General features: G+C 34.2%; 4 protein-coding genes across 4 annotated transcripts; 1 reads left to right on the top strand and 3 right to left on the bottom strand.

The window, feature by feature from the left end:
* Positions 1–1,640, top strand: LOC125187804. The gene is made up of 2 exons (XM_048084447.1): positions 1–332; positions 1,067–1,640. The coding sequence occupies exons 1-2, from the start codon at positions 165–167 to the stop codon at positions 1,583–1,585; spliced, it is 687 nt and encodes a 228-aa protein (XP_047940404.1). The 5' UTR covers positions 1–164; the 3' UTR covers positions 1,586–1,640.
* A 1,269-nt stretch (positions 1,641–2,909) lies between these two features.
* Positions 2,910–6,038, bottom strand: LOC125190419 (bZIP transcription factor RISBZ4-like). Its single transcript, XM_048087732.1, has 4 exons — positions 5,684–6,038; positions 4,106–4,178; positions 3,711–3,943; positions 2,910–3,441 (listed from the first exon to the last, which is right to left on the bottom strand). The coding sequence occupies exons 1-4, from the start codon at positions 5,888–5,890 to the stop codon at positions 3,043–3,045; spliced, it is 912 nt and encodes a 303-aa protein (XP_047943689.1). The 5' UTR covers positions 5,891–6,038; the 3' UTR covers positions 2,910–3,042.
* A 7,325-nt stretch (positions 6,039–13,363) lies between these two features.
* Positions 13,364–14,852, bottom strand: LOC125187049 (NHP2-like protein 1). The gene is made up of 5 exons (XM_048083560.1): positions 14,734–14,852; positions 14,484–14,604; positions 14,290–14,393; positions 13,704–13,835; positions 13,364–13,608 (listed from the first exon to the last, which is right to left on the bottom strand). The coding sequence occupies exons 1-5, from the start codon at positions 14,734–14,736 to the stop codon at positions 13,582–13,584; spliced, it is 387 nt and encodes a 128-aa protein (XP_047939517.1). The 5' UTR covers positions 14,737–14,852; the 3' UTR covers positions 13,364–13,581.
* A 693-nt stretch (positions 14,853–15,545) lies between these two features.
* LOC125191264 (5'-adenylylsulfate reductase-like 5) lies at positions 15,546–18,916 on the bottom strand. Its single transcript, XM_048088779.1, has 4 exons — positions 18,532–18,916; positions 17,138–17,319; positions 16,535–16,659; positions 15,546–16,217 (listed from the first exon to the last, which is right to left on the bottom strand). Exons 1-4 carry the CDS (start codon positions 18,706–18,708, stop codon positions 15,784–15,786), a joined length of 918 nt encoding a protein of 305 aa, XP_047944736.1. The 5' UTR covers positions 18,709–18,916; the 3' UTR covers positions 15,546–15,783.
* Between the last annotated feature and the right edge of the window lie 1,367 nt (positions 18,917–20,283).

Here is a 20,283-nt window from a genome sequence, read left to right as displayed (position 1 = left end):
AGAGAGAAAGAGAGAAACATAGATATAGTATACTCTATATATATGTGTTTGTGTGTGTCTTTGCTCATTTAACAAGACAAAAGTGAAGAAAACACAAACATATAGTTGAGAATACATATATATTTGGTGTATTGTGCATTATATAGATATAGATATAGAGAGGAATGGAGTGGAGAACTAGTTATCTTGATGTAGTTCTGGTGCCAATGGGGTTGATGATATGTATGGCGTATCATGCATGGCTGTGGCATAAGGTTCGAACACAGCCCCTCACCACCGTCATCGGAACTAATGCCCGCGGCCGTCGATTTTGGGTCTCCTCCATCATCAAGGTTCGTACCCGTTTTAATAAACGATCGAATTTAGTACTAGTATTTTTCTGATATTTCCTTCAACGAGCAATTCCGATCTCTTAATATTTGTTCTTAATCCAAGTAGTATACATTAAAATACGCTCTCACAGAGTTGCGTAGATGGTAATTAATATGGCATATTAATCAAAAATAAAATAAAATATAATTAAATTTGTATCTATTGTCATACTCGTGATTTTGCGAAAAAGAAACGTTTTTTTTTCATAAATTCATACGGTATTATGTTATATGTAAAGATGTTTTATGTAGTACTTACTTGGTTAAAAAAGAATGTGGGCTTTGAACAAATATTGTCAACATATACTAATACGAATAATGTAATTCGTACTTTAGTTATATAATTATGATTGTCCAATATCTTTGATGATTTTATTAATGTTCGCCAACTTGATCGATTTAGGCACGAACATGTATAAATATGCCCCGCATGCGTAACGAGCACGGTTGGGATCAACAATTATGTCGTGCTCGACATTTTAATAAGATAAACGGCCGAACTTCTAATGAGCTTTTTCTGAGACTTTTTTTACTAAACGGTCAAATTTCTGACAACCTTTTTTTCATACGAGCTCGGCATGTTTACTAACTCAACGATAATCTGCCGAGCTCGGTTTTTAACTAAACGGTCGAATTTCTAAACGAGATTTCTTCGAGACGAGCTTGACTCATTTAATTAACGTATTAATTTGCAGGACAACGAGAAGAAGAACATCCTCGCGGTGCAGACCCTCCGCAACACGATCATGGGGTCCACGCTGATGGCGACGACGTCGATCCTCCTGTGCTCGGCCCTGGCGGCGGTGGTGAGCAGCACGTACAGCGTGAAGAAGCCGCTGAAGGACTCGGTGTACGGCAGCCACGGCGAGCTGATGACGGCGGTGAAATACGTGATGCTCCTCCTCCTCTTCCTCTTCTCCTTCATCTGCCACTCCCTCTCCATCCGCTTCTTCAATCAGGTCAATTACCTCATCAATTGCGCCGCCGACGGCGCCATCGCGGCGGACTACGTGGCGGATCTGCTGGAGAGGGGCTTCGCGCTGAGCACGGTGGGGAATCGCCTCTTCTACGGCGCGGTGCCGCTGCTGATGTGGATTTTGGGGCCGGTGCTGGTGTTCCTCTGCTCCGTCGCGATGGTGCCGCTGCTCTATAATCTGGATTTCATCTTCGCGGCGGCCGCGGAGAAGGGGAATCGATTCAATTATGGTGTGTGATTCATTGATTATCTGCAGATTTTTGAAATAAAATTGGGGATGTTTTCATCTTTCATTTGATTTTGTGGATCATGAACCGTTTTGATGAGCAATTGATCAAAATTCATATCAAGCTAGCTGAAATCAACGAAATTCTAATGCCCTAATTTGTCATATCCTCCACCGCCGCGATCTGAAACTCTCCTCTCCTCACCGGCCGGTGGTGGCGGGAGGGGATTTAAATTAAAAGGGATATTGGCAATATCACAAAACTTTCAAAAAGTTGGGTTTTTCCCACGAACTTTAAAATTGTCAAATAATATCACGAACTTTACCCCCGGTTTGTTTTTTCCCATGAATGAAAAAATTCATGTTATTTTAATAGATTGAAGAACAATTTTGTAGGATGTGCTTCAAGAAAAACTATCTTCAAAGATCGAAAAACTTGAAGCTCTCAAAATCGTTGTCGAGAAATTACGAAAACAAATTCGTATCATAATATTATTTGTGGGAATTTTTCCATTGGTGGGAAAAAACAAACTAGGGGTAAAGTTCGTGATATTATTTTTCAATTTTAAAGTTCGTGGGAAAAATCCAACCTTTTGAAAGTTTCATGATATTACATGCCAATATCCTAAATTAAAATTATTAAATTGAAATATATTTGAATGAGTATATTTGAAAATGGGTATATACGTTCTACCGCAATAGAGTCATTTCATTTTACGCACTCATTTTAAAAAAAATAATTATAAATAGTTTAAAGTAGAGAAAAGTAAAATAAGAGAATATTATTATAATAAGACTCTTCTTTACATTATTCTCTCTCCATTTTAACTATTTAAGTATCATTTTTTCAAAAACGAGTGCAAAAAATGAAATGCATCTATTGTCGTGGAACGGATGGAGACTATTCTTCCATTTTTTTGTAATAGAGAGGTTAAGATAAAAATTTTTTTGATAAGTTTAATCTTGAATTTCAATAAATTTAATTAGCGAACAACATAATTTAAATGTAAAATTGCTAACTTTTGGTAGATGATACTAAATTTAATGTAAAATTTTTGAAATATGAGAGCAAGAAAAATACAGTAATTGAAATAGATATGAGAAATATACATTTAATTGTGGACGAAAGAAGAATGGTCAACTTTAGTATCTATAATGTAATTTTGAAGCATAATAATGAATCATAAAGAAAATTCCATTCCTACTATAAACTATTTTATAAACTAACATTTAAAATAATACAATTAATTGGAAAGAATAGTCCATTCCTACTATAGTCAATTTTATAAATTAATTAATGTAAAATAAGTAAAACAATTAAGAAAAATGCTACACCTAACAAAGCAAGGAGAGGTATTATTAAATTCCACAACCACAGTTCAAACACATCCAAAGGCAACAACACAAAATCTAGCAAACAAATCAACACAAAAATGGATAAAAACAAGTAAACAAAAGCACTTCAATCTTCATTTGTGATGACCATGATGGCCCTCCCAACCCCACATCTCCGGTCCGGCCACCCCGTTGCTGCTGAAGCTCTCCGGATTCTGGACCGCTGCTGATCCAGAATACGGAGAGCCATCGTCAGCACGGCCCCCCATCATCGGGGGAATACTGCTGCTGCTGCCACCGCTGCTGCTGTTCACGTAGTCGTGTGGCGTGGTGAGGTAGTTTTGGATAAGATGGCTCAGGCTCGATGTCAGCGAGCCCCGAGCCACCATATCCTCGGCCAGCTTCACCTTGGCTCGTAGCGCCTCCACGTCTGACCTCAGCACGCGGTTGTTCGTCGTTGAATCTTTGAATTGCTGAGTGGCTTCAGCAAGCTGTTTGAAGAGAGTTCCATTTTCACCTCTCAATTGTTCCACCTATTTACAAAAAAAATATAAGAAAATTAATTAGTCTCTTTTCAGCGCGAAAAGTAAGAATGTTGTAACACCCCTTACTCGATTAGTCAATAGATGTGGCATGCTAGATTTTAAGTTTTACTTAAAAAAAGGTTTTGACTTAGTTGACCAAATCCTTGAATTACTGAATCGTGACATCACTTACTCGATTAGTAAATAATCGAATAAGGGGTGTTGCGACTGTAGTGTGAAGTGATTGCCAAAAAAAGGAAACGGTCGCGTTTCGTCACCTGCTGTTCAAGATCTGCCAAGTGAGCTTGCTTCCTTCGTCTGGATCTTCGCGCAGACTCGCGGTTGGAGACCATCCTTTTGATGCGTTTGACATCAGCGGGGTTCGTGCTGTGGTCATAAGAGCCGGCTTCTATCTCAATGTCCTCTTCGTCCGACTGGTCATGAGACGAGCCGCTGCTGGCGCCTACTGCTTGAGTCTCCGAGCCCTTTGAGGCGTACGACGGGCTGTCAACTGAAGAAGAACACAAGAGTCAAACAGAGCAACAAGTGACAATAGGAACAAATGATCAATCAATCAGTTGGTATGAAGAAAAAAAAATATTTTAAAAAGAAAAAATAAAAAAGAAAAAGAATTAAAAAAATAAAAAAAAATAAAGCAGTTCACTTGACTCACCACATATAGACTTCCAAGGCCAAACTTGAGGCTCTGCCAACGCGTTAGGAGCAGATGTTTCCCGACGGATCTCCTGAGAATCGAGCAAGCTGTATAGTGAGGACGGAGAGAGACAAGAAAGATACGTAGTCGAATTCGCGGGAGGAGTGTACCATGGTGGTTTTTAGAGGAATAGAGAAAATCAATTTGTGTATCTTTCTTCAGAGATTCAATCTGGTAGAAATGATAAACTTATAATGTGCAGGTATATAGCTATACAAATCTCAGTAAAATAAAAGTGATCAATCATCATCAATTTGCACACTTCCAACCTATCTAACTAAATGAGTTACTTTCCTAAGTAGTAAAACTGATAAATCATCATCAATTTTCACACTCCCAACCTTGCTTTCCTAACTTAGACAAAGGGCAGATTTATGCTGTCTTAAACATGACTAACGAATCAGAATTTGAGCAAATGATACGAGACTAGAAGACAACAGGGACGAAGCACCTATATCTCGAGCACTGCATTAGATAGAGCTAAGTTCAAATCTTTCCATTTCTCTCAAGAATCTGTCTGGTGAAATGAATCAAGTGATTTTTTTTAAAGATGTTAGTAGTACTTTTTTGTATCAACATTTGAACCCATATATTTTGAATTTGTAAAGTTGAGAGATTTGGAATATTGCAACATTTAGTGCCAATGGACATATCCTAACCCCCCTTTGGCAGATCAAGATTATGTCCAACCACCTCTCTTTCTCTCTCTCCATGTGGTGTTTTCCATGCCAAATCTAACACTAAACAAACATTAGGGGCAAAAGGTACAAAAATTTGAATTTAAAAAACAAAACTCAGAATTTTGTCACCATCTAAACAAACACCAACACCATGCTCACACTGATAGCAATAATTCATACCAACCAAGATATCAAACTCCTTGCAAGAACACCATCTACTTCAAGCCCAAATATCCGAATTCGATTGATCACCAAACCATGATTGTTATCAAATCCCCCTTTTCAGTTCTTGAAATGTTCATCTCAAGAAAAGAGAAAAGATGACTCCCAACATCAACATTCAACACTATGAATTCCAAAAAGGAAAGTGCTTAATGGTTTGGAGATTCCTACTTTGAAATGACACATAAAAGCCTTATGTGGTTAAAGATCATTGCTTTCATATTGCCAAACTATACTTTAATAAAAGTTAAGACATTGACTCATAAAGAATCCAAACACCACTTTAATTGGGCACTGTTGTTTTACACACTTTTTCCCAAGTTGAACAATCAATCAAGTAATCAACCATTCATTCACACCCACATCAAAATTCATCAAATCAAACAAAACTACAACATGAAAATAAAAAAACTAGAGTATTCAATAAAGTATAGATATGACAAAACAAGTCCATCTATGATAAAAATGAAATCTTGAAACTTCCTCACTCTATATTCTTTACTTTATTGCAAAGATTTCAAAAACCCATTAATATTTTCAAGTTCCCATCACAGAAAAACTTGAGCTATGGGCAAAAACATCCAAACCATGAAAAAAGATTAAATTTTTATTTGAGGAAAAGTGAAGAACTAACCAAATTCTTGAAGGGGAAAGTGGCATGATCATCGGAGTGGTCCATGGCAAAGAGATTATAGGAATCAGAGGCTTCAAAGTGGTGGATTTTTCTGTCGTTTTCAGAGGCAAAAAGTTCTTGAAGAGCTAATTCAGATGGACTTTTCTTCATGTCGCCGCCGCAGCCATAGATTGAACTGTTCTTCAATATTGCCTTCTTGTTGTCCATTGAAATGTTATTTTTTTTTTATAAAAAAATTGGTTTTTTTTGCTCACTCACTGTTGATCTATGTGTGTGAATATGAGAGGAAGAGTGGAGAGAGAGGGAAAGGGAAGAAATGAAGAGATGGGTGTGAAGTATATAGAAAAAGGGAAGTTAGGTGGAAGTGAAAGGAGGAAGAAGCCAAAGTAGCTTTTGTTATTGAAAGAGAAAAGGTGGAAATCATTGCATGAAGTCACATTATAATGAATAGTACTTTATATTGGAGTTTACTTTTTTACCCTTGGACTTCTAACCAAGTAAGCAAATGTTCGATTGCCGAAGATTAACCTGTTCCGGTATTACTCAAGATTATACTAGTTTGTGGTTACTCAAGAATAATATAATTACAAATGAAGATAAGTTAAGACTAGTTTTATGTAACAATGTCTCAAGATTAAATATCACGTTGTCTGTATGCAACCGAACAATATATGCATGAGACACAAATTGAACTACATATTCTTGTGTAGGAGCGCAGAAAAAAATATCGGAGGACTTGTGCTATGTTCTTTTGTTTCATTAACATCGTTTTTTCTTATTCTTTCTCATTTTTAAGTTACTGTATTTGACTTTAGTTGTAACTCACTTTTATAGATTTGAATTGCAACGAAGATTGAGACATTAATCTATCAAACCGAACACTATATTCCACCTTTTTATTGTTTGTTTCTTCTACGGCCGTAACGTCATTCTAAATTCATGTATGCATGGGATGCAGAAAAAAATATTGAAGATCTTTTTCAATTTTATTAAATGCATTTTTTCTTCTGTCTCACTCAAAATTATATCACTCTTGCTGCAATTCACCCCTTAGATTTAAGTTTACAATGAAGGTCGAGGCACAATTTTTCGACAAATACACATTCTTTTACTACATTCGCGACTCATGTATCAGCTTCAAGTCTTCACTTGCCAGTTGAATTTCTGTTCGAAATGTATTAAGTAATTGGACTAAGCGATTTTACTAATAATATTTTCAACAAAAAATTGCATTAGATCCATTGTAAAATTAAAATGACTGTATTTTCCTACATAATTTATATGGAAATAGTACATACCAAATATATGGGGTGGTGGGACATATAGATCACCGACCTTTGAAAAAGTTGAAAATGTGTGTAACTAAGTTATTAACATGTTGTCACTCTCAACTTTAGGGGGTTATTTTAGGAATTTTTCATGTAATAAATTATCAATAATTTGTCTATAGTGACGAGCGTTCACTCCTCTATACATATATTTTATTTTGTTTAATGCAACACGATTTCAATATATTTTATACATTCATTTACTAAGGGAGCAATATTTATTTATTTTTTATATTTTACACCCCAAATTATATTCGGTATGAATACCTAACTATTACATCAGATGTTACATTATTAACTTATCAGGGCACCTAATATTAGGTGTTTGTGGACATTAGTGTTTAATTTTATCACAATAAATCAACTTATTACAATTTGTAGCAACATGTCATACCATTTCCTACACACATAATATAGTTATTAGTTACCTTTACCAGAATTCTACTTTCATTTCTACAATATATCAATCACTTTTATTAATTTGTACAACATATAACAGCATCAGCAATCACACAAACTGAAACTGCATTTTGCTTACATTATTCATGAGTCCCGCATCAGCAATCATCACCACTTAACACGTGTACGCCGTTGCGTGAAACGACACGCGCGCCTCTCTCTTAACACGATGCACGCACATCGAGCCGTGCGCCTTCTTCATCGGTTGCTTAATGCTCTAATCTGGTTGTAAGCACGTTGTAGAACAATCGTGAGTGCTTAAAGAGAGTTGATAAAGTAGGTAATTTTTTTCAGATTTGCAGCTTTGAGAATCCTTGTTGGTTAAGAAAAGTTATTTCAAATTTATTCTCCACCATCCAATAACTTTATAAGTGCATACGGCGGCTGCGAAACTAAATTCTTTTTCCAGTATTAACATATTTATTCTTTTTTAATTACCACATTACCCTTTTCATCTAAACGATAGTATGCTTTTACCGTTTCAGAAATAATAGGAGAAAATTAATTAGATAATAATGAAAAATTAATCACATGATAGCTTGCTTCTCAATTTGGGCCTCTTCTAAAACCCATTATTGAAGCCCAACGGTCCACATTTCTTAATTTGGGCCTTTTATTTTGGTCTTTTCAAACTATACTATATAAGAATGTGTAATAGGGAATTATGTTTAATATAAACACCTTATATAATCTACATTACATTATTATAACTACACACACACATTTATATAAAATATTGTAGGTATAACTTGCAACTGTTATCATGCCTGCAAGTAATTTTATTTTTTACTTTTTTTTTGCTTATAGTTATCTATATCTCTCGAAAATAGCTCGTGATTATCTTATAAATTACTACATCCGTCCCTGAAAATTTGTCTCATTTTTCCATTTCCGTTTGTCCCTCAAAATTTATCTCATTTCACTTTTTTACTAATTTTGGTACTGGACCTCATATTCCACTAACTCATTCCTACTCACATTTTATTATAGAGCTAATATATAAAAGTAGGACACACAATCCACTAACTTTTTCAACTCACTTTCCATTACATTTCTTAAAACTCGTGCCAGATCAAAGTGGGATAAATTTTAGGGGACGGAGGTAGTAGTTCTTTTAGTTATCTATAGTTTCACACTGTTAATTGCTAATTGGACTATTAAACAGCCTAAACTGTTTTGCCCTTAAAAAGCCCAATCCAATGCAAATAGAGGCCCCTTTCGTTTAGATTCTCACTAAATTATTATTATTACTATTATTATTATTATTATTTTTTTGTTTTTTAAATGATGGGTGAAGACTGAAAGTGAATCATAATCTCTAAAAGCGAGTACGAAGATATCGTACAGTTGAATCATCGACGACACCAAATGTCAAATTTAATGAAATTTGAAAGCTCTCATAGGCCATTGATAGAGTCGATCGACTTCTTATTCCACCTAAATTCGCCATGGAATATATTCATAACCTATTTCTTACCCACCTATACCAAATCATGAAATCATTTCAAATTTTGAAAAAAAAAAGTGAGTAAGTAGAGAACAATGGGCTGGAAATATAGTGGTGTATGGTGGCCCACATTTTGCTTTGACAAGTGTTTCCTACCTTAGCCAACCTGTCCAATTCCCGGGCAGCCACCCTTACCTCAATTATTCATAGTACTTTTATTTTACTTTGTTACATAAAAATTTATAAAGATTTGCCAATCCTACCAAAATGAAATTTAAAGAATCCCTTTACCAAGATAAAATTAAAAAGGGGGCTAATTACTACCTTTAGTAATATCTGTATTCCACTTAAATTTGGGGCTTTTCTTCCATTTTACTACTACCTATTTTGACAATAGAATACATGAATTTCAATTTTCTCTAAATTTGGCATGGAAATAATAATATATGGTATCGATTAATATGATTTATTATCATATTATATTCATCTAGTATTAAATCGTGATATTATTTTAATTGGAGGAAAGTAACTATGACTAATATAATATAATGATCCATCTAAGTTTAAAATGTGAGATTCAATCTCATAAATGAAACGAAATAGCGTCGGCAGGTTGTTATGATTCATTATCACATGATTATCCATCTATGACTAAGTTGTGTAAAGACTATTAGTCATGACTCGTTATTATATAATTATCCATCTATGTCTAGGTTGTGAAAAGGTTATGACTTATGAGTCGTAACTCATTATTATATAACTATTCATTTAGGATTAAGTTGTGACATTATTTTTAGGAATGTGATTATGACTCATTATCGTATGATTATCAATCTAAAACTAAGTTGTGACATTATTTTTAGGAATGTGATTATGACTCATTATCGTATGATTATCAATCTAAATCTAAGTTGTGACTTGTGAGATTATTTTAGTTTAAATGATGTGGCTATAACACATTGTTATATAATTATTCAGTTAGGATTAAGTACAAAATATTATACATATTTAAATTTAATATACAATATAATCTTTTAAGTCGAATAAATCCAATATATGTTATAAGATATAATCTTTCATAAGATAGCGTTTAATACTAGAATCAATATAATATTGAATTTAATAATTCAAAACGATCATAAGAGTAAAAAGTTATTTTTGTTACAAAATTCTACTTTTAATCTATAATTTGAATTTATTTACACCATTTAAACTATGCCCTTTATTCCACTTTTTCATTCAGATATGTTCCTCATTAAATATCGCATTCCACTTTTATTAATTCTGGTAATTTGCTTTTCAATGATATCTTCGAATCTCATATTTGACTCCAATAATAATTTATGCCAATCATTAATATTTTTCCCCAAATTAGAATTTGGAAAGAATAGGACCCTAATTTCACATTTAATCCCGGGCAAGCCGGGCAGCTGCCCCCCTCTCTCTCCTATATAATAAACCCCTCCATCTCTCACTATTTTCTAAACCTCTCAATACCTCTATTGTGCCAAATTTTATTATTTAAAAGAAACAAAATTCTTGTTGTTGAGATGGAGGCCAAGAAAATGCTCAACACCCTCGCCGTGGCATTCACGATCATGGCGCTCTCCGCCGCCAGCGCCGTCGCCGCCGTGGAAGCTCCGGCGCCGGCACCCACCTCCGGCGCCACCGCCTTTGTTCCCACCTTTGCCGCAGCCGTCGCTGCCGTGGCCTTTGCCTATATCTTCTAAATTACTATATTTCCTTTTTTACATTATCGTTACAATTTATTTTGTTCCCGTGTTAACTTATTATTGAATATGATGATTTTGTGGTGATTTTTGCCCTTTTTGATACTGTTTTTTTTTTTTTGTGTAGCGTTCTTTAGTATTAATGATGATTATTAGTTGTCGTCTCTATCGAATCTCGTTCGATTTATTGCATTTTATGAAATAATTACATAAACTATTAGTTGAAAAGGAATAAAATAATTTAAAGAATCATTTTTACGCATAACAAAAAGGAGATAAAAAAGAATAAGACTTTATCGATGCGCACACACTCATTAGTCTGTAGCTTTATGAAACATGATTAATAATTCAGCATTTTGTGTTACAATTTACATGAATTTCACCAAAATGTTTAGAGAGAGAGAGAGAGACAGTATTCCATTTTCTCACTTTAGAATCTAAAATTTTATCATTATGTGAATACGAGTTCCCTTTTTTATTTTAGCATGTGAATAAAAGTCTCTATTTATCATTATTATAAATGGTAAATAGGTCTCAAATTCACTGACATATCATTTAAAATTAATATAATAAAATGAGACTCTTATTCCACACTAACAAAAGTCCCGATTTATTATTACGTAAATGATAAAGAGAATTAATATAAAATCAAATGAGACTCTTATTCCACACTAAATTCCTTTCACCCATTTTATTACTCTCTCCGTCCCAGATAATTTGAGTCATTTTGATCGGGCACGGATTTTAAAAATTGTAATGAAAAGTAGGTTGAAAAAGTTAGTGGATTGTGAGTCCTACTTTATATATTAGTTTTATAACAAAATGTGAGTATGAATGAGTTAGTGGAATATGATGTCCATTATAAAAAATAATAAAAAGTGAAATAAGACAAATTTTAGGAGACGGACGGAAATGAAAAAATGAGATAAATTTGCAGGGATGGAGGTAGTAACATTTATTAGAATCCGCACCAAAAAGAAATTGGACAGGAAATACTAGTATTTATTTTCTATTAAATGTGGAGAGGTATTCTCTCTTTAGAGTGTATAATTCATCATTTATTCGGAGAATAATTATATATTTTCTATTTAGATCCATGAAAATGTGGAAAAGAAGATTATATAGATAAATAATGATATATTCGGATCATCTATAATTTTTTCATTTATTCGGATAATAATTATTTATTTTCTATGAAGATTCATGAAAATGTGGAGAGATATTCTCGCTTTTAAGTCTATAATTTCATCATTTTTTTCGGAGAATAATGAGTATATTTTTTGTTTAGATCCATGAAAATGTGGAAAAGATTATATAAATAAGATGCGTGCACCTATTCAATGACAATATTTTTAAATTAGGAAAATATCTCCATTATGACTGGTCATATAATTGACAATTTATGCTAAACAATTATTTACTTTATCATTAAATAAACGCAATATATAGTTATATACGGAGAATATTGCCTTTTGCCTCTCAAATTTATTAAATAACAAATTCCAATTCTTCCTCTAATAAGTGTCTTCCTTTGAAGACGAATTGTGTCCCCAAATTAAACATGTCCTCATTTCGAAAATCAGTATTAAAATATTTTCATAATTTTCATTTTATTCTTGTACTCGATGCAAATTCTTTACTTTTCAAAATAATAAAAGAATAAATGGAGTAAAGTTACTTGATGAAAGAGTTTCGACAACTACAAACACTTAATTTGTATAAATTACTTATTTATTTTATCATTTTATGCATAAGTACACATCTCTTTATTAGAATGCATACCTAATTATTGGGGGGCTCGGGCCCCACATAATAGGTTTAATTACCACGTATATTTTTACTTATAAATCCTTTAACATCGTCATTAAGGAACTAAATTTGGTAGATAGCAAAGAAGTGGAAAATAAATAGACATATTTCCTTAATTTCTTAAAGCTTAGCACTTAGCAGTAATTATGAAAACAAAAAAAATCTTTACTTAACATATCAAACTATCAACCACTCCATGTCCTTGATTTCCACTAATTAATCTCTATTTCGCCTCTCAATAACCACAAATAAGCCCAAAAAATGCATGAAAACACGACTTAGAGAGAGAAAGGGAAAAGATTTGTTCAAGAACATCAATCATGTAGATATTTTAGCACATGTATATACATAGGTATAAGCATGTGTGTATGTCAAAGACAACAAAAAATAAAATGGTTGGATGCTTTGTCTGTAAGCTATCAGTTGAACATGCTTAGAAGGCCCTTCAATCACTGCTACACCCCACCTCACCAATTTGTTTTTTCTTCCTTTCTTCTTTTAAACATTATCTGAAATTCGGGCCTATTCTAGCGCTTTGGTTTCGCCCTTTTAACGTTGTTAATCTCGGATTAGGAGTAAAACTAAGTGGCTATGTCGGAGATAAGCAACTTTACCTAAAGTTGGAACAAGGGGTGGTGGAAGTGTCCCTTTCGATAAAGCTAATTTAGATCATCCGTTCCAACGATCTAAAACCTGAAAGGACAGATGGTGAAAATTACATGGCAACCACTAAGAAGTCGGTTAGAAACAGCTTGGCTGCGATGCTGAGATTCTATCAAACTTGGGACGGGTTGAAGGTGAAAATGGGGTGAGACTAACTTAAAGACACAACTGAATTAACCACATAGTGAAAGAACATTGCTATCGAATAGATGTTCTCATCTATGTTTATGTAAGCAAGAAAGCAGAAGCAAGCGATCAAGTTTCTATAAAAAGGGAGCCTTACGCACTTGATAACTGGTCAAAATCACAAATCTCTATCGAGAACAATAAAAAACAGGGGCAGGAAAGGAGATAAAGAAGAGTACTGAGGGTGAGACGATCATTGTACGAGGAAACTAGTTCAGTCAAAGCCTTGGGGATTATCCAAGGGCCAACCATGCTGGAAGGGGCTTTTTCGCATTATCAGATCAGAAGCTTCTCAATAGCATCCTACGTTAGACAAGGAAACAGAATAGGCAAAATGAATACAATTATTATCAATACAAACTTGAAGGTCTTATCGCAGCAGAAATTAGGCCTCATACCTTCAACTGCTGTATTTGAGATTTCAATTGGCTTCCCTCGTTGCTGGTGACAGAACAAGCAATGACTGGCCTGGTCACTCCACACGCTCGGCCCAGAGCTTGCTTGGATGGAACAAAAACATACGGCACATTCTGCAGACACAATCATAGTTAAGCATAGTGCTGCAAAAGAATACAATGCTCTATTTGTCCACGCAACAGTTTTTTTTCGCCATGGGAAATAGGACAGTGAGAACAACCGAGAAATACAAATACTGAGAACCAGCAGACCGATTATATAATTCTACGAAGAATATAGCTTTTATTCATCATAAAAATTATCTGTAACAATCTAGAAACCTATAACAATTAAGTCTTAAATATGCTTTAGATGGCAAACAGAGGTTCTGATACATTCTCCAGATGCGATAATTATCTGTTAGTTTCGAGAACCAATATCCTAAATCTAATCGCTCGATACTACGTTACATTTCCTGCAATAAAACACACACAGAAAATCACAAGTTGGGAGTCACTGCCCAATGCTATGAACAACAATTTGCAAAATTCCATCACAAAAACCACAAATTTGACAACAAAGAACTACCTTATCTTCTGCGAGAAGCGGAAGGTGAAGGAGGATTTCAAGAGGCTCAGCATCAGCTGCCATTACAACAAATTCAGAAATCCCACGGTTCAGCGTCTTCGTAGCTGTATTCAATCGACAAAAAAAGCTCAGTCACATATCAATTAGCACAGAGAAACTCAAACCCTAAGTAAAATTTAAAAAAAATCCCAAACCTTCATTGGCGCCCTTTTTGAGCTGTTTGTAGTTGGCGGCTTGCTGAACCAAATCAAGTATAGTAGCGATGAGCTGCGCATCTGCCAACGGATATGCTTTTGGATTCACCGCTTCTGCAGTCTAAAAACACACAAAATTCATCTCATGTTACATGTGCTCGAGTAGAAGAGAATTGCTTTAAAACATAAAAACAAAACATACTACTACAATCAAACATGGTGGAATTGCATTAGATACAGACAAACATACCATGGTGTGGAAGATTGAGAGTGAGGCCGCCGATTTCTGCAGCGAAATTTGGGGCTTTTTGAATTTAGGGTTTTACACTCAAACCAATTCAAATTTCAACCTAAACCCCAGCAACGAGTTTTTTTATTTTAACCTAAAATAAAAACCATCATTCTTGTTAGACTAAGGTATTTTTGTTTTATTTATCTGTTTAAGTTATAGTACCTTAAAGTTTATAATTAACATCAATAAATATAAATTACATAAATTTTATTTTTGACGTACTTTATAATAAATCAATAATAATATTTAATATATTAGAATCAAACTAAATGAATGAATAGAAAAAAAAATCTTAGCATTAGTTTTCTATTTTATTTATTTAGTTTAATTATAATACTTTAAAAATTAAGCTTAACAGCATTAATTTTATAAATTACATAAATTTTAAAAAAAATTAAACCCTAATCACATACTACAGTTTTTATTGTGATTTGTTATATTAATAATAGTAATAATAACTTGTAAGATAGTACAATCAAATCAAATGAACAAAATAAAAATCTAATGTCATTTATGTCAACATAGTTCTATCCATTTAATTCGATTACTATTCTTCTTAAAAGTTAGTATTATCAAGATAATTAAATTTTAAAGTTATATGTAAAAATTAAATATTGATCTGTTATTTTATTCAGTTATTTAAATTATAAAAGAATGAAAAAAAATCAAAATTTGATTTTTATGTTACTTACAATATTAATAAAACCAATAATTATTTTTAAAATATTAGTAGTAGAATCAAATGAAATAGGATAAAACAAAAAAACTAATTACGTTAAGATGTGGAACTTCATCTCAAATTCTCAATCAACCTAATTTGTGGTATATTTTACAACCAAAGCAACGTGTCAAGAAATTTACATGGCTTTCTCTCACTAGAGTTGAAATCTCGTCTGTCACATAACATATTTCTCAAGGCAGAGTGACTGCAAAGCCTAACACCATTACATCACTAAGTAAAAGGGCAAAACCCACCAGTGGCAACAACAAATGTTACAAAAATGGTTTTCACAAGTCCTTGGAAGAAGATAGTGCTCTCGACGATGTCTCCCCCAACGAAACAGAGGCTAGGGACGACGCCCAAACCCGAGCATTCCTGGCTCCCTTGTGGAAGTTCCTAGTCTTGCACACCTTCAGCTTGCTCCAAACCCTCTTCACGTCGATCAGATGCAGCGCCCGGCCTATGAGCTGCCGTGACTCTCCGAAGATTCCCATATTCAGATGAGGAATGTGTGCCAACCAAATCGCCATTATATGGGACGCGATGTTTGGGAAGAGATATAGAAAAGCCCTTGACACGGAAAATATTATAGAGACGAGTAGGAACGGTTCCCTCGAGGAAATCTCTTTCAATGATGCTCCTTTCCAAACCCCGAATACTTGCTTCTCACTCTCCAGATTGCATGCTGTGTCGTCTACTATATCCACTACGGGATCCAGCCCTATCCAAAAAACAATTTATTTCATCACCCACAAACACACAAAATATACTGATGATGTCATGATATTGATGAAGAAAGATACAATTCAACGAGGGATGGACATATTAACGAATGGAAATGCACTAAGATATAAAATAAATATGATCAGATTCAATGGCGTCTTAATCTAACAGTTGTATGATGCTGACAAAAATAAATAAGAGTACCTCAAGGAACTGAAGTAAAACTACGTAGATCATGTAAGAACTCGTCAATCTACAAACATATACTATACGATACGAACTTAATTAAGGTACAATTTGGACCATTGGTGGTACCTGTAGTTTTCTTGTAGAAGTTGACAACAGAATTGAGATCTTTTCGACCATGATATCTCACTCTTGATGACTGATTCACAATGATTAGTGATGGTACGCTATGAATACCATATCTTGAGAAGACGCTGCACACAACAGAAAAGTGAAACTCAGGCAAAAGATTTGAACACACACGTGCACACAAAACCGAGTTTAACCCTCCCTGACTGAATACGGTCTCTATAAGCTTTGCAAGTTTACATAGATGATAGAAGAAGCTACAATACGAAAGAAGTCTTAACAAAATGATCTTACAAGGACTTCCTACAAAAGCACTACAAAGCTTGTTATAAATAGCTTAAGACAGTGACCTCAAACTCTAAGTAGTGGAAAAAAATTTGGTCGATATTATTCCATAGGTTTACAAGTTTGTATTGTGCAGGTCCAGCAACAGACCACTGCAGAGACATCTAATATTCTGTCGTAAGCAGGTGCAATGGATGAGTGGAGATGCCCATATATCTGGTTTGTAGGAAACTACACAATCTAGGCACACCAATGTTTGAAACGAATAAGAACTTTTAAACTTGAAGAGGAGACGATATCGGAAGAGAATACACTTACCTGGGTAAGACTGAGGTTTGGTCGACCATTATATGTTTGATCTGTGGATACATGGAACTGAGGGTAGAAAACTTTGACTGAAAGATGCTTGAGAAGGGACACCAAGAAGCATAGAAAAGAACTGCCACATATTCATTGTCTTGAATGGAGCTCACAGCAATTTCAAGGGATTCTTCATTTACCTTCAATTACATATTCATGCATTAATAAATGATTAGAGATGAACCACGAGGTAATACACAATACCTCTAACAATCAGTGATTCAGCATGGTATGAAAACGAAGACAGTTTCAACTTAAATTAAAATTCAAAAGGTATAAACAGAAAAATCCATCACTTATGTATGTTCATGATACAGAGTAAAGCAAAAAACAAAGAACTGGAGTTTAACTCAAAGAGAACAATCCTCCACAGAGGGCTATGCCAATCCTCCAAAGAGTCCTATGTCCAGGGAAGTATATATAGGAGTTACAATGGAGTCCTATTAACTAGAGCAAATCAATTCTAACTTTCATCAATTTTGATTTATTCAAATCCCTCCAAATCCTATTCAAATATAAGAAAAAGGGAATAACACATGTCCAATAATCCTGCCATCGATTCCTCATTCATTAATCGATATCAGTTCATCCCACCGAACTACTAACACTGTTGCAATCGAATTCTATCACAGTACACAAACACTACTCACCTAGTTTTAGTTGGATGACTAATACATCAGCTTTTAATAAAAAACAATCTTCCTAGTTGTTATATACCATTGTTTGAGCAATGTTATATCATTATTAACATAGCCAGCAACAGCAAAAAACAAGTAACTGCTGCGCTACCACGCAACCAATCGACCAAAACAGGACTTGAAGCAACATAGGTTTCTGAGGAAACACTACACTACAGACTACAGTTCCTTAATTCCTTAATTCCAATGAGAGAGAGTTTCAATTTCAAAACACCATGAGTAAAATTCTCATAAAGACTCTCTCTCCCCATTTAACAAATCAAGAATCAAGATACATGATCACAACAAAACCAAACCAAAAAGATATGTTCATAACAAATAACTGTAACAAGACTACACAAATCTATCCCACATAATTTTACTCCTATTCACTAAAACATTAACCTCAAGTAATAAGCTGAAACATGAGCTCACAATAACAAAGAAGAAACGCACACACATCCAAAGAAGTGTGCAATAAAACGAGAAAACCGAAAATATCCAAAAACCCTCAAATCACCAACATACCACTTACAAAATCAAATAATCCAGACATATTATTATTCCTAAAGCAAAATTCAACATATAATTTTTAAAAAAAAAAAACATACGCAAAAGCAACATCCTCGAAACCCTAATAATAACAGAAATGAAAAAAAAAGGGGGGGGAATTACCTGAATTGGGGGAGAAGAACAATGGATCGATAAGGGGCACTGAGAATTCAGATCGTGAAGAAATTCCATGGAATCACGCTCACAAGTCGACGATGAAGACACCAATCGAAACGACGTCGCTGAGGCCGCTAATATACACATGAATATACATACACATTTCCCCATCGGAAACTCCATTGACAAAATCACAAGATTTCTTCGAATTATAAGCAAGAAAATGAGAAAGAAGATAAGAAAAACAGAAAATTGTAAAGCTGGGGATTAACAACGGCTGCTGCAAATTCGAGGATTGACAAATCTTTTCCTATTTTTTTACTTTTTCTTCTTCTTTTTCTATTCTTCGTTCTCTCTCTTAGCTACTTCCTTCCACCTACGCTATTTTTCATAAATGATTTGTTATATAAGTGCGTATCTGTACAATAAACTGTACGTATATATATATTTTTTGTGATTATTATAATGTCCACGTTTAATATTTTTTTTATCCTTCTTTCTTAGTACTAATAATTTTCGCATATTTTTAAATTTTATTTACAAATTACAGATTACATGTATACATTTACGGTTTAATAGAAAATTCAATCAATGAAGTAAATTTTTAAAGTTTAGTTATGATTGTGCGCAAAAAGAGGTTGTGCACTCGAGCTCTTCATCGGTCATCTTCGACGTGTCCTTGGATTGCACTTGGTAGTATTGGTTGATGGCCATACTCATGTGACATGTCGATGTTATGAAGAGATCAGGAAATGCTATATAGAGTTGTGTTGCATGGACAGCTCTGCATATAGGGGTGACAAATCGTGCGTGTTGTGTCGTTATCGTGTCGACACGATACGATAACAACAAACACGAACACGACCCGTTAAGAAAACTCTAAACTCGAACACGACCCTGTTACCCTCAGATACGAACGCGACATGAACACGACATGAACACGACACGAATCCATTACCGACACGAAACACTCCGGGTCAACACGGCACGATAACAACACATATATGACACGGCACAATAACAACAAATATAATAATATTATTATAATATATTAATATTATTTATAATATTAAATTTTAAATTTTAATTTTAAAAATTTTAATTTTTAAAATAAATAAATAAAAATAATATTTTAATATATTAATATTATTTCTTAACGTGTAACACGAACACGACACGAACCCAGTAAGCTTTTACACATACCCATTAATTTCGTGCGGATTCATGTCGTGTTATCGTGGTGTGCCAAAAATTGTCAGCCCTATCTGCATAGTGTTGGAAGATGCCATGTTTCTAATTTCTTGAGCGATTTCAGGCCATGCATCAAGAACCAAATCCAAGGTCTGATCAAGAAGAACATTTTCATCTCACGTCGAGTTCATATGTAGAGAGAGAATGTGTGGCACGAAGAATGAACTCTTAGATGTTGAAAAGTGTTTATTTAAGGAATTTGAGATTTAAAAGAAAAATTGGAAAACCCCACGCACCCCCCCGAAACCATCCCCCACCACCTTCCTCGTTACGGCTCGGCAGCTCGCAACGAGTATCACCTAATGTCGCGCTCGTCGCGGCAATGAGACTGCGATTGTTTGATGATTCAAATTAAAGAGAAGATAAAATTATTAAAGGATTAATTTCTAACAAAATAAATAAAATGTATTTTATTGCTCAAGAAATCCCTCAAAATGTTACGAAGCCATTCCAAAAAGAAATAAAAACCTCAATTAACTTGGCATTCGAGAAAATATTTAATCACTC

This window comes from Salvia hispanica, chromosome 5, assembly GCF_023119035.1.
Source record: "Salvia hispanica cultivar TCC Black 2014 chromosome 5, UniMelb_Shisp_WGS_1.0, whole genome shotgun sequence".
NCBI lineage: Eukaryota > Viridiplantae > Streptophyta > Magnoliopsida > Lamiales > Lamiaceae > Salvia > Salvia hispanica.
The sequence above is the reverse complement of the archived record's forward strand: the minus strand, read 5'-3'. Positions and strand labels throughout refer to the sequence as shown.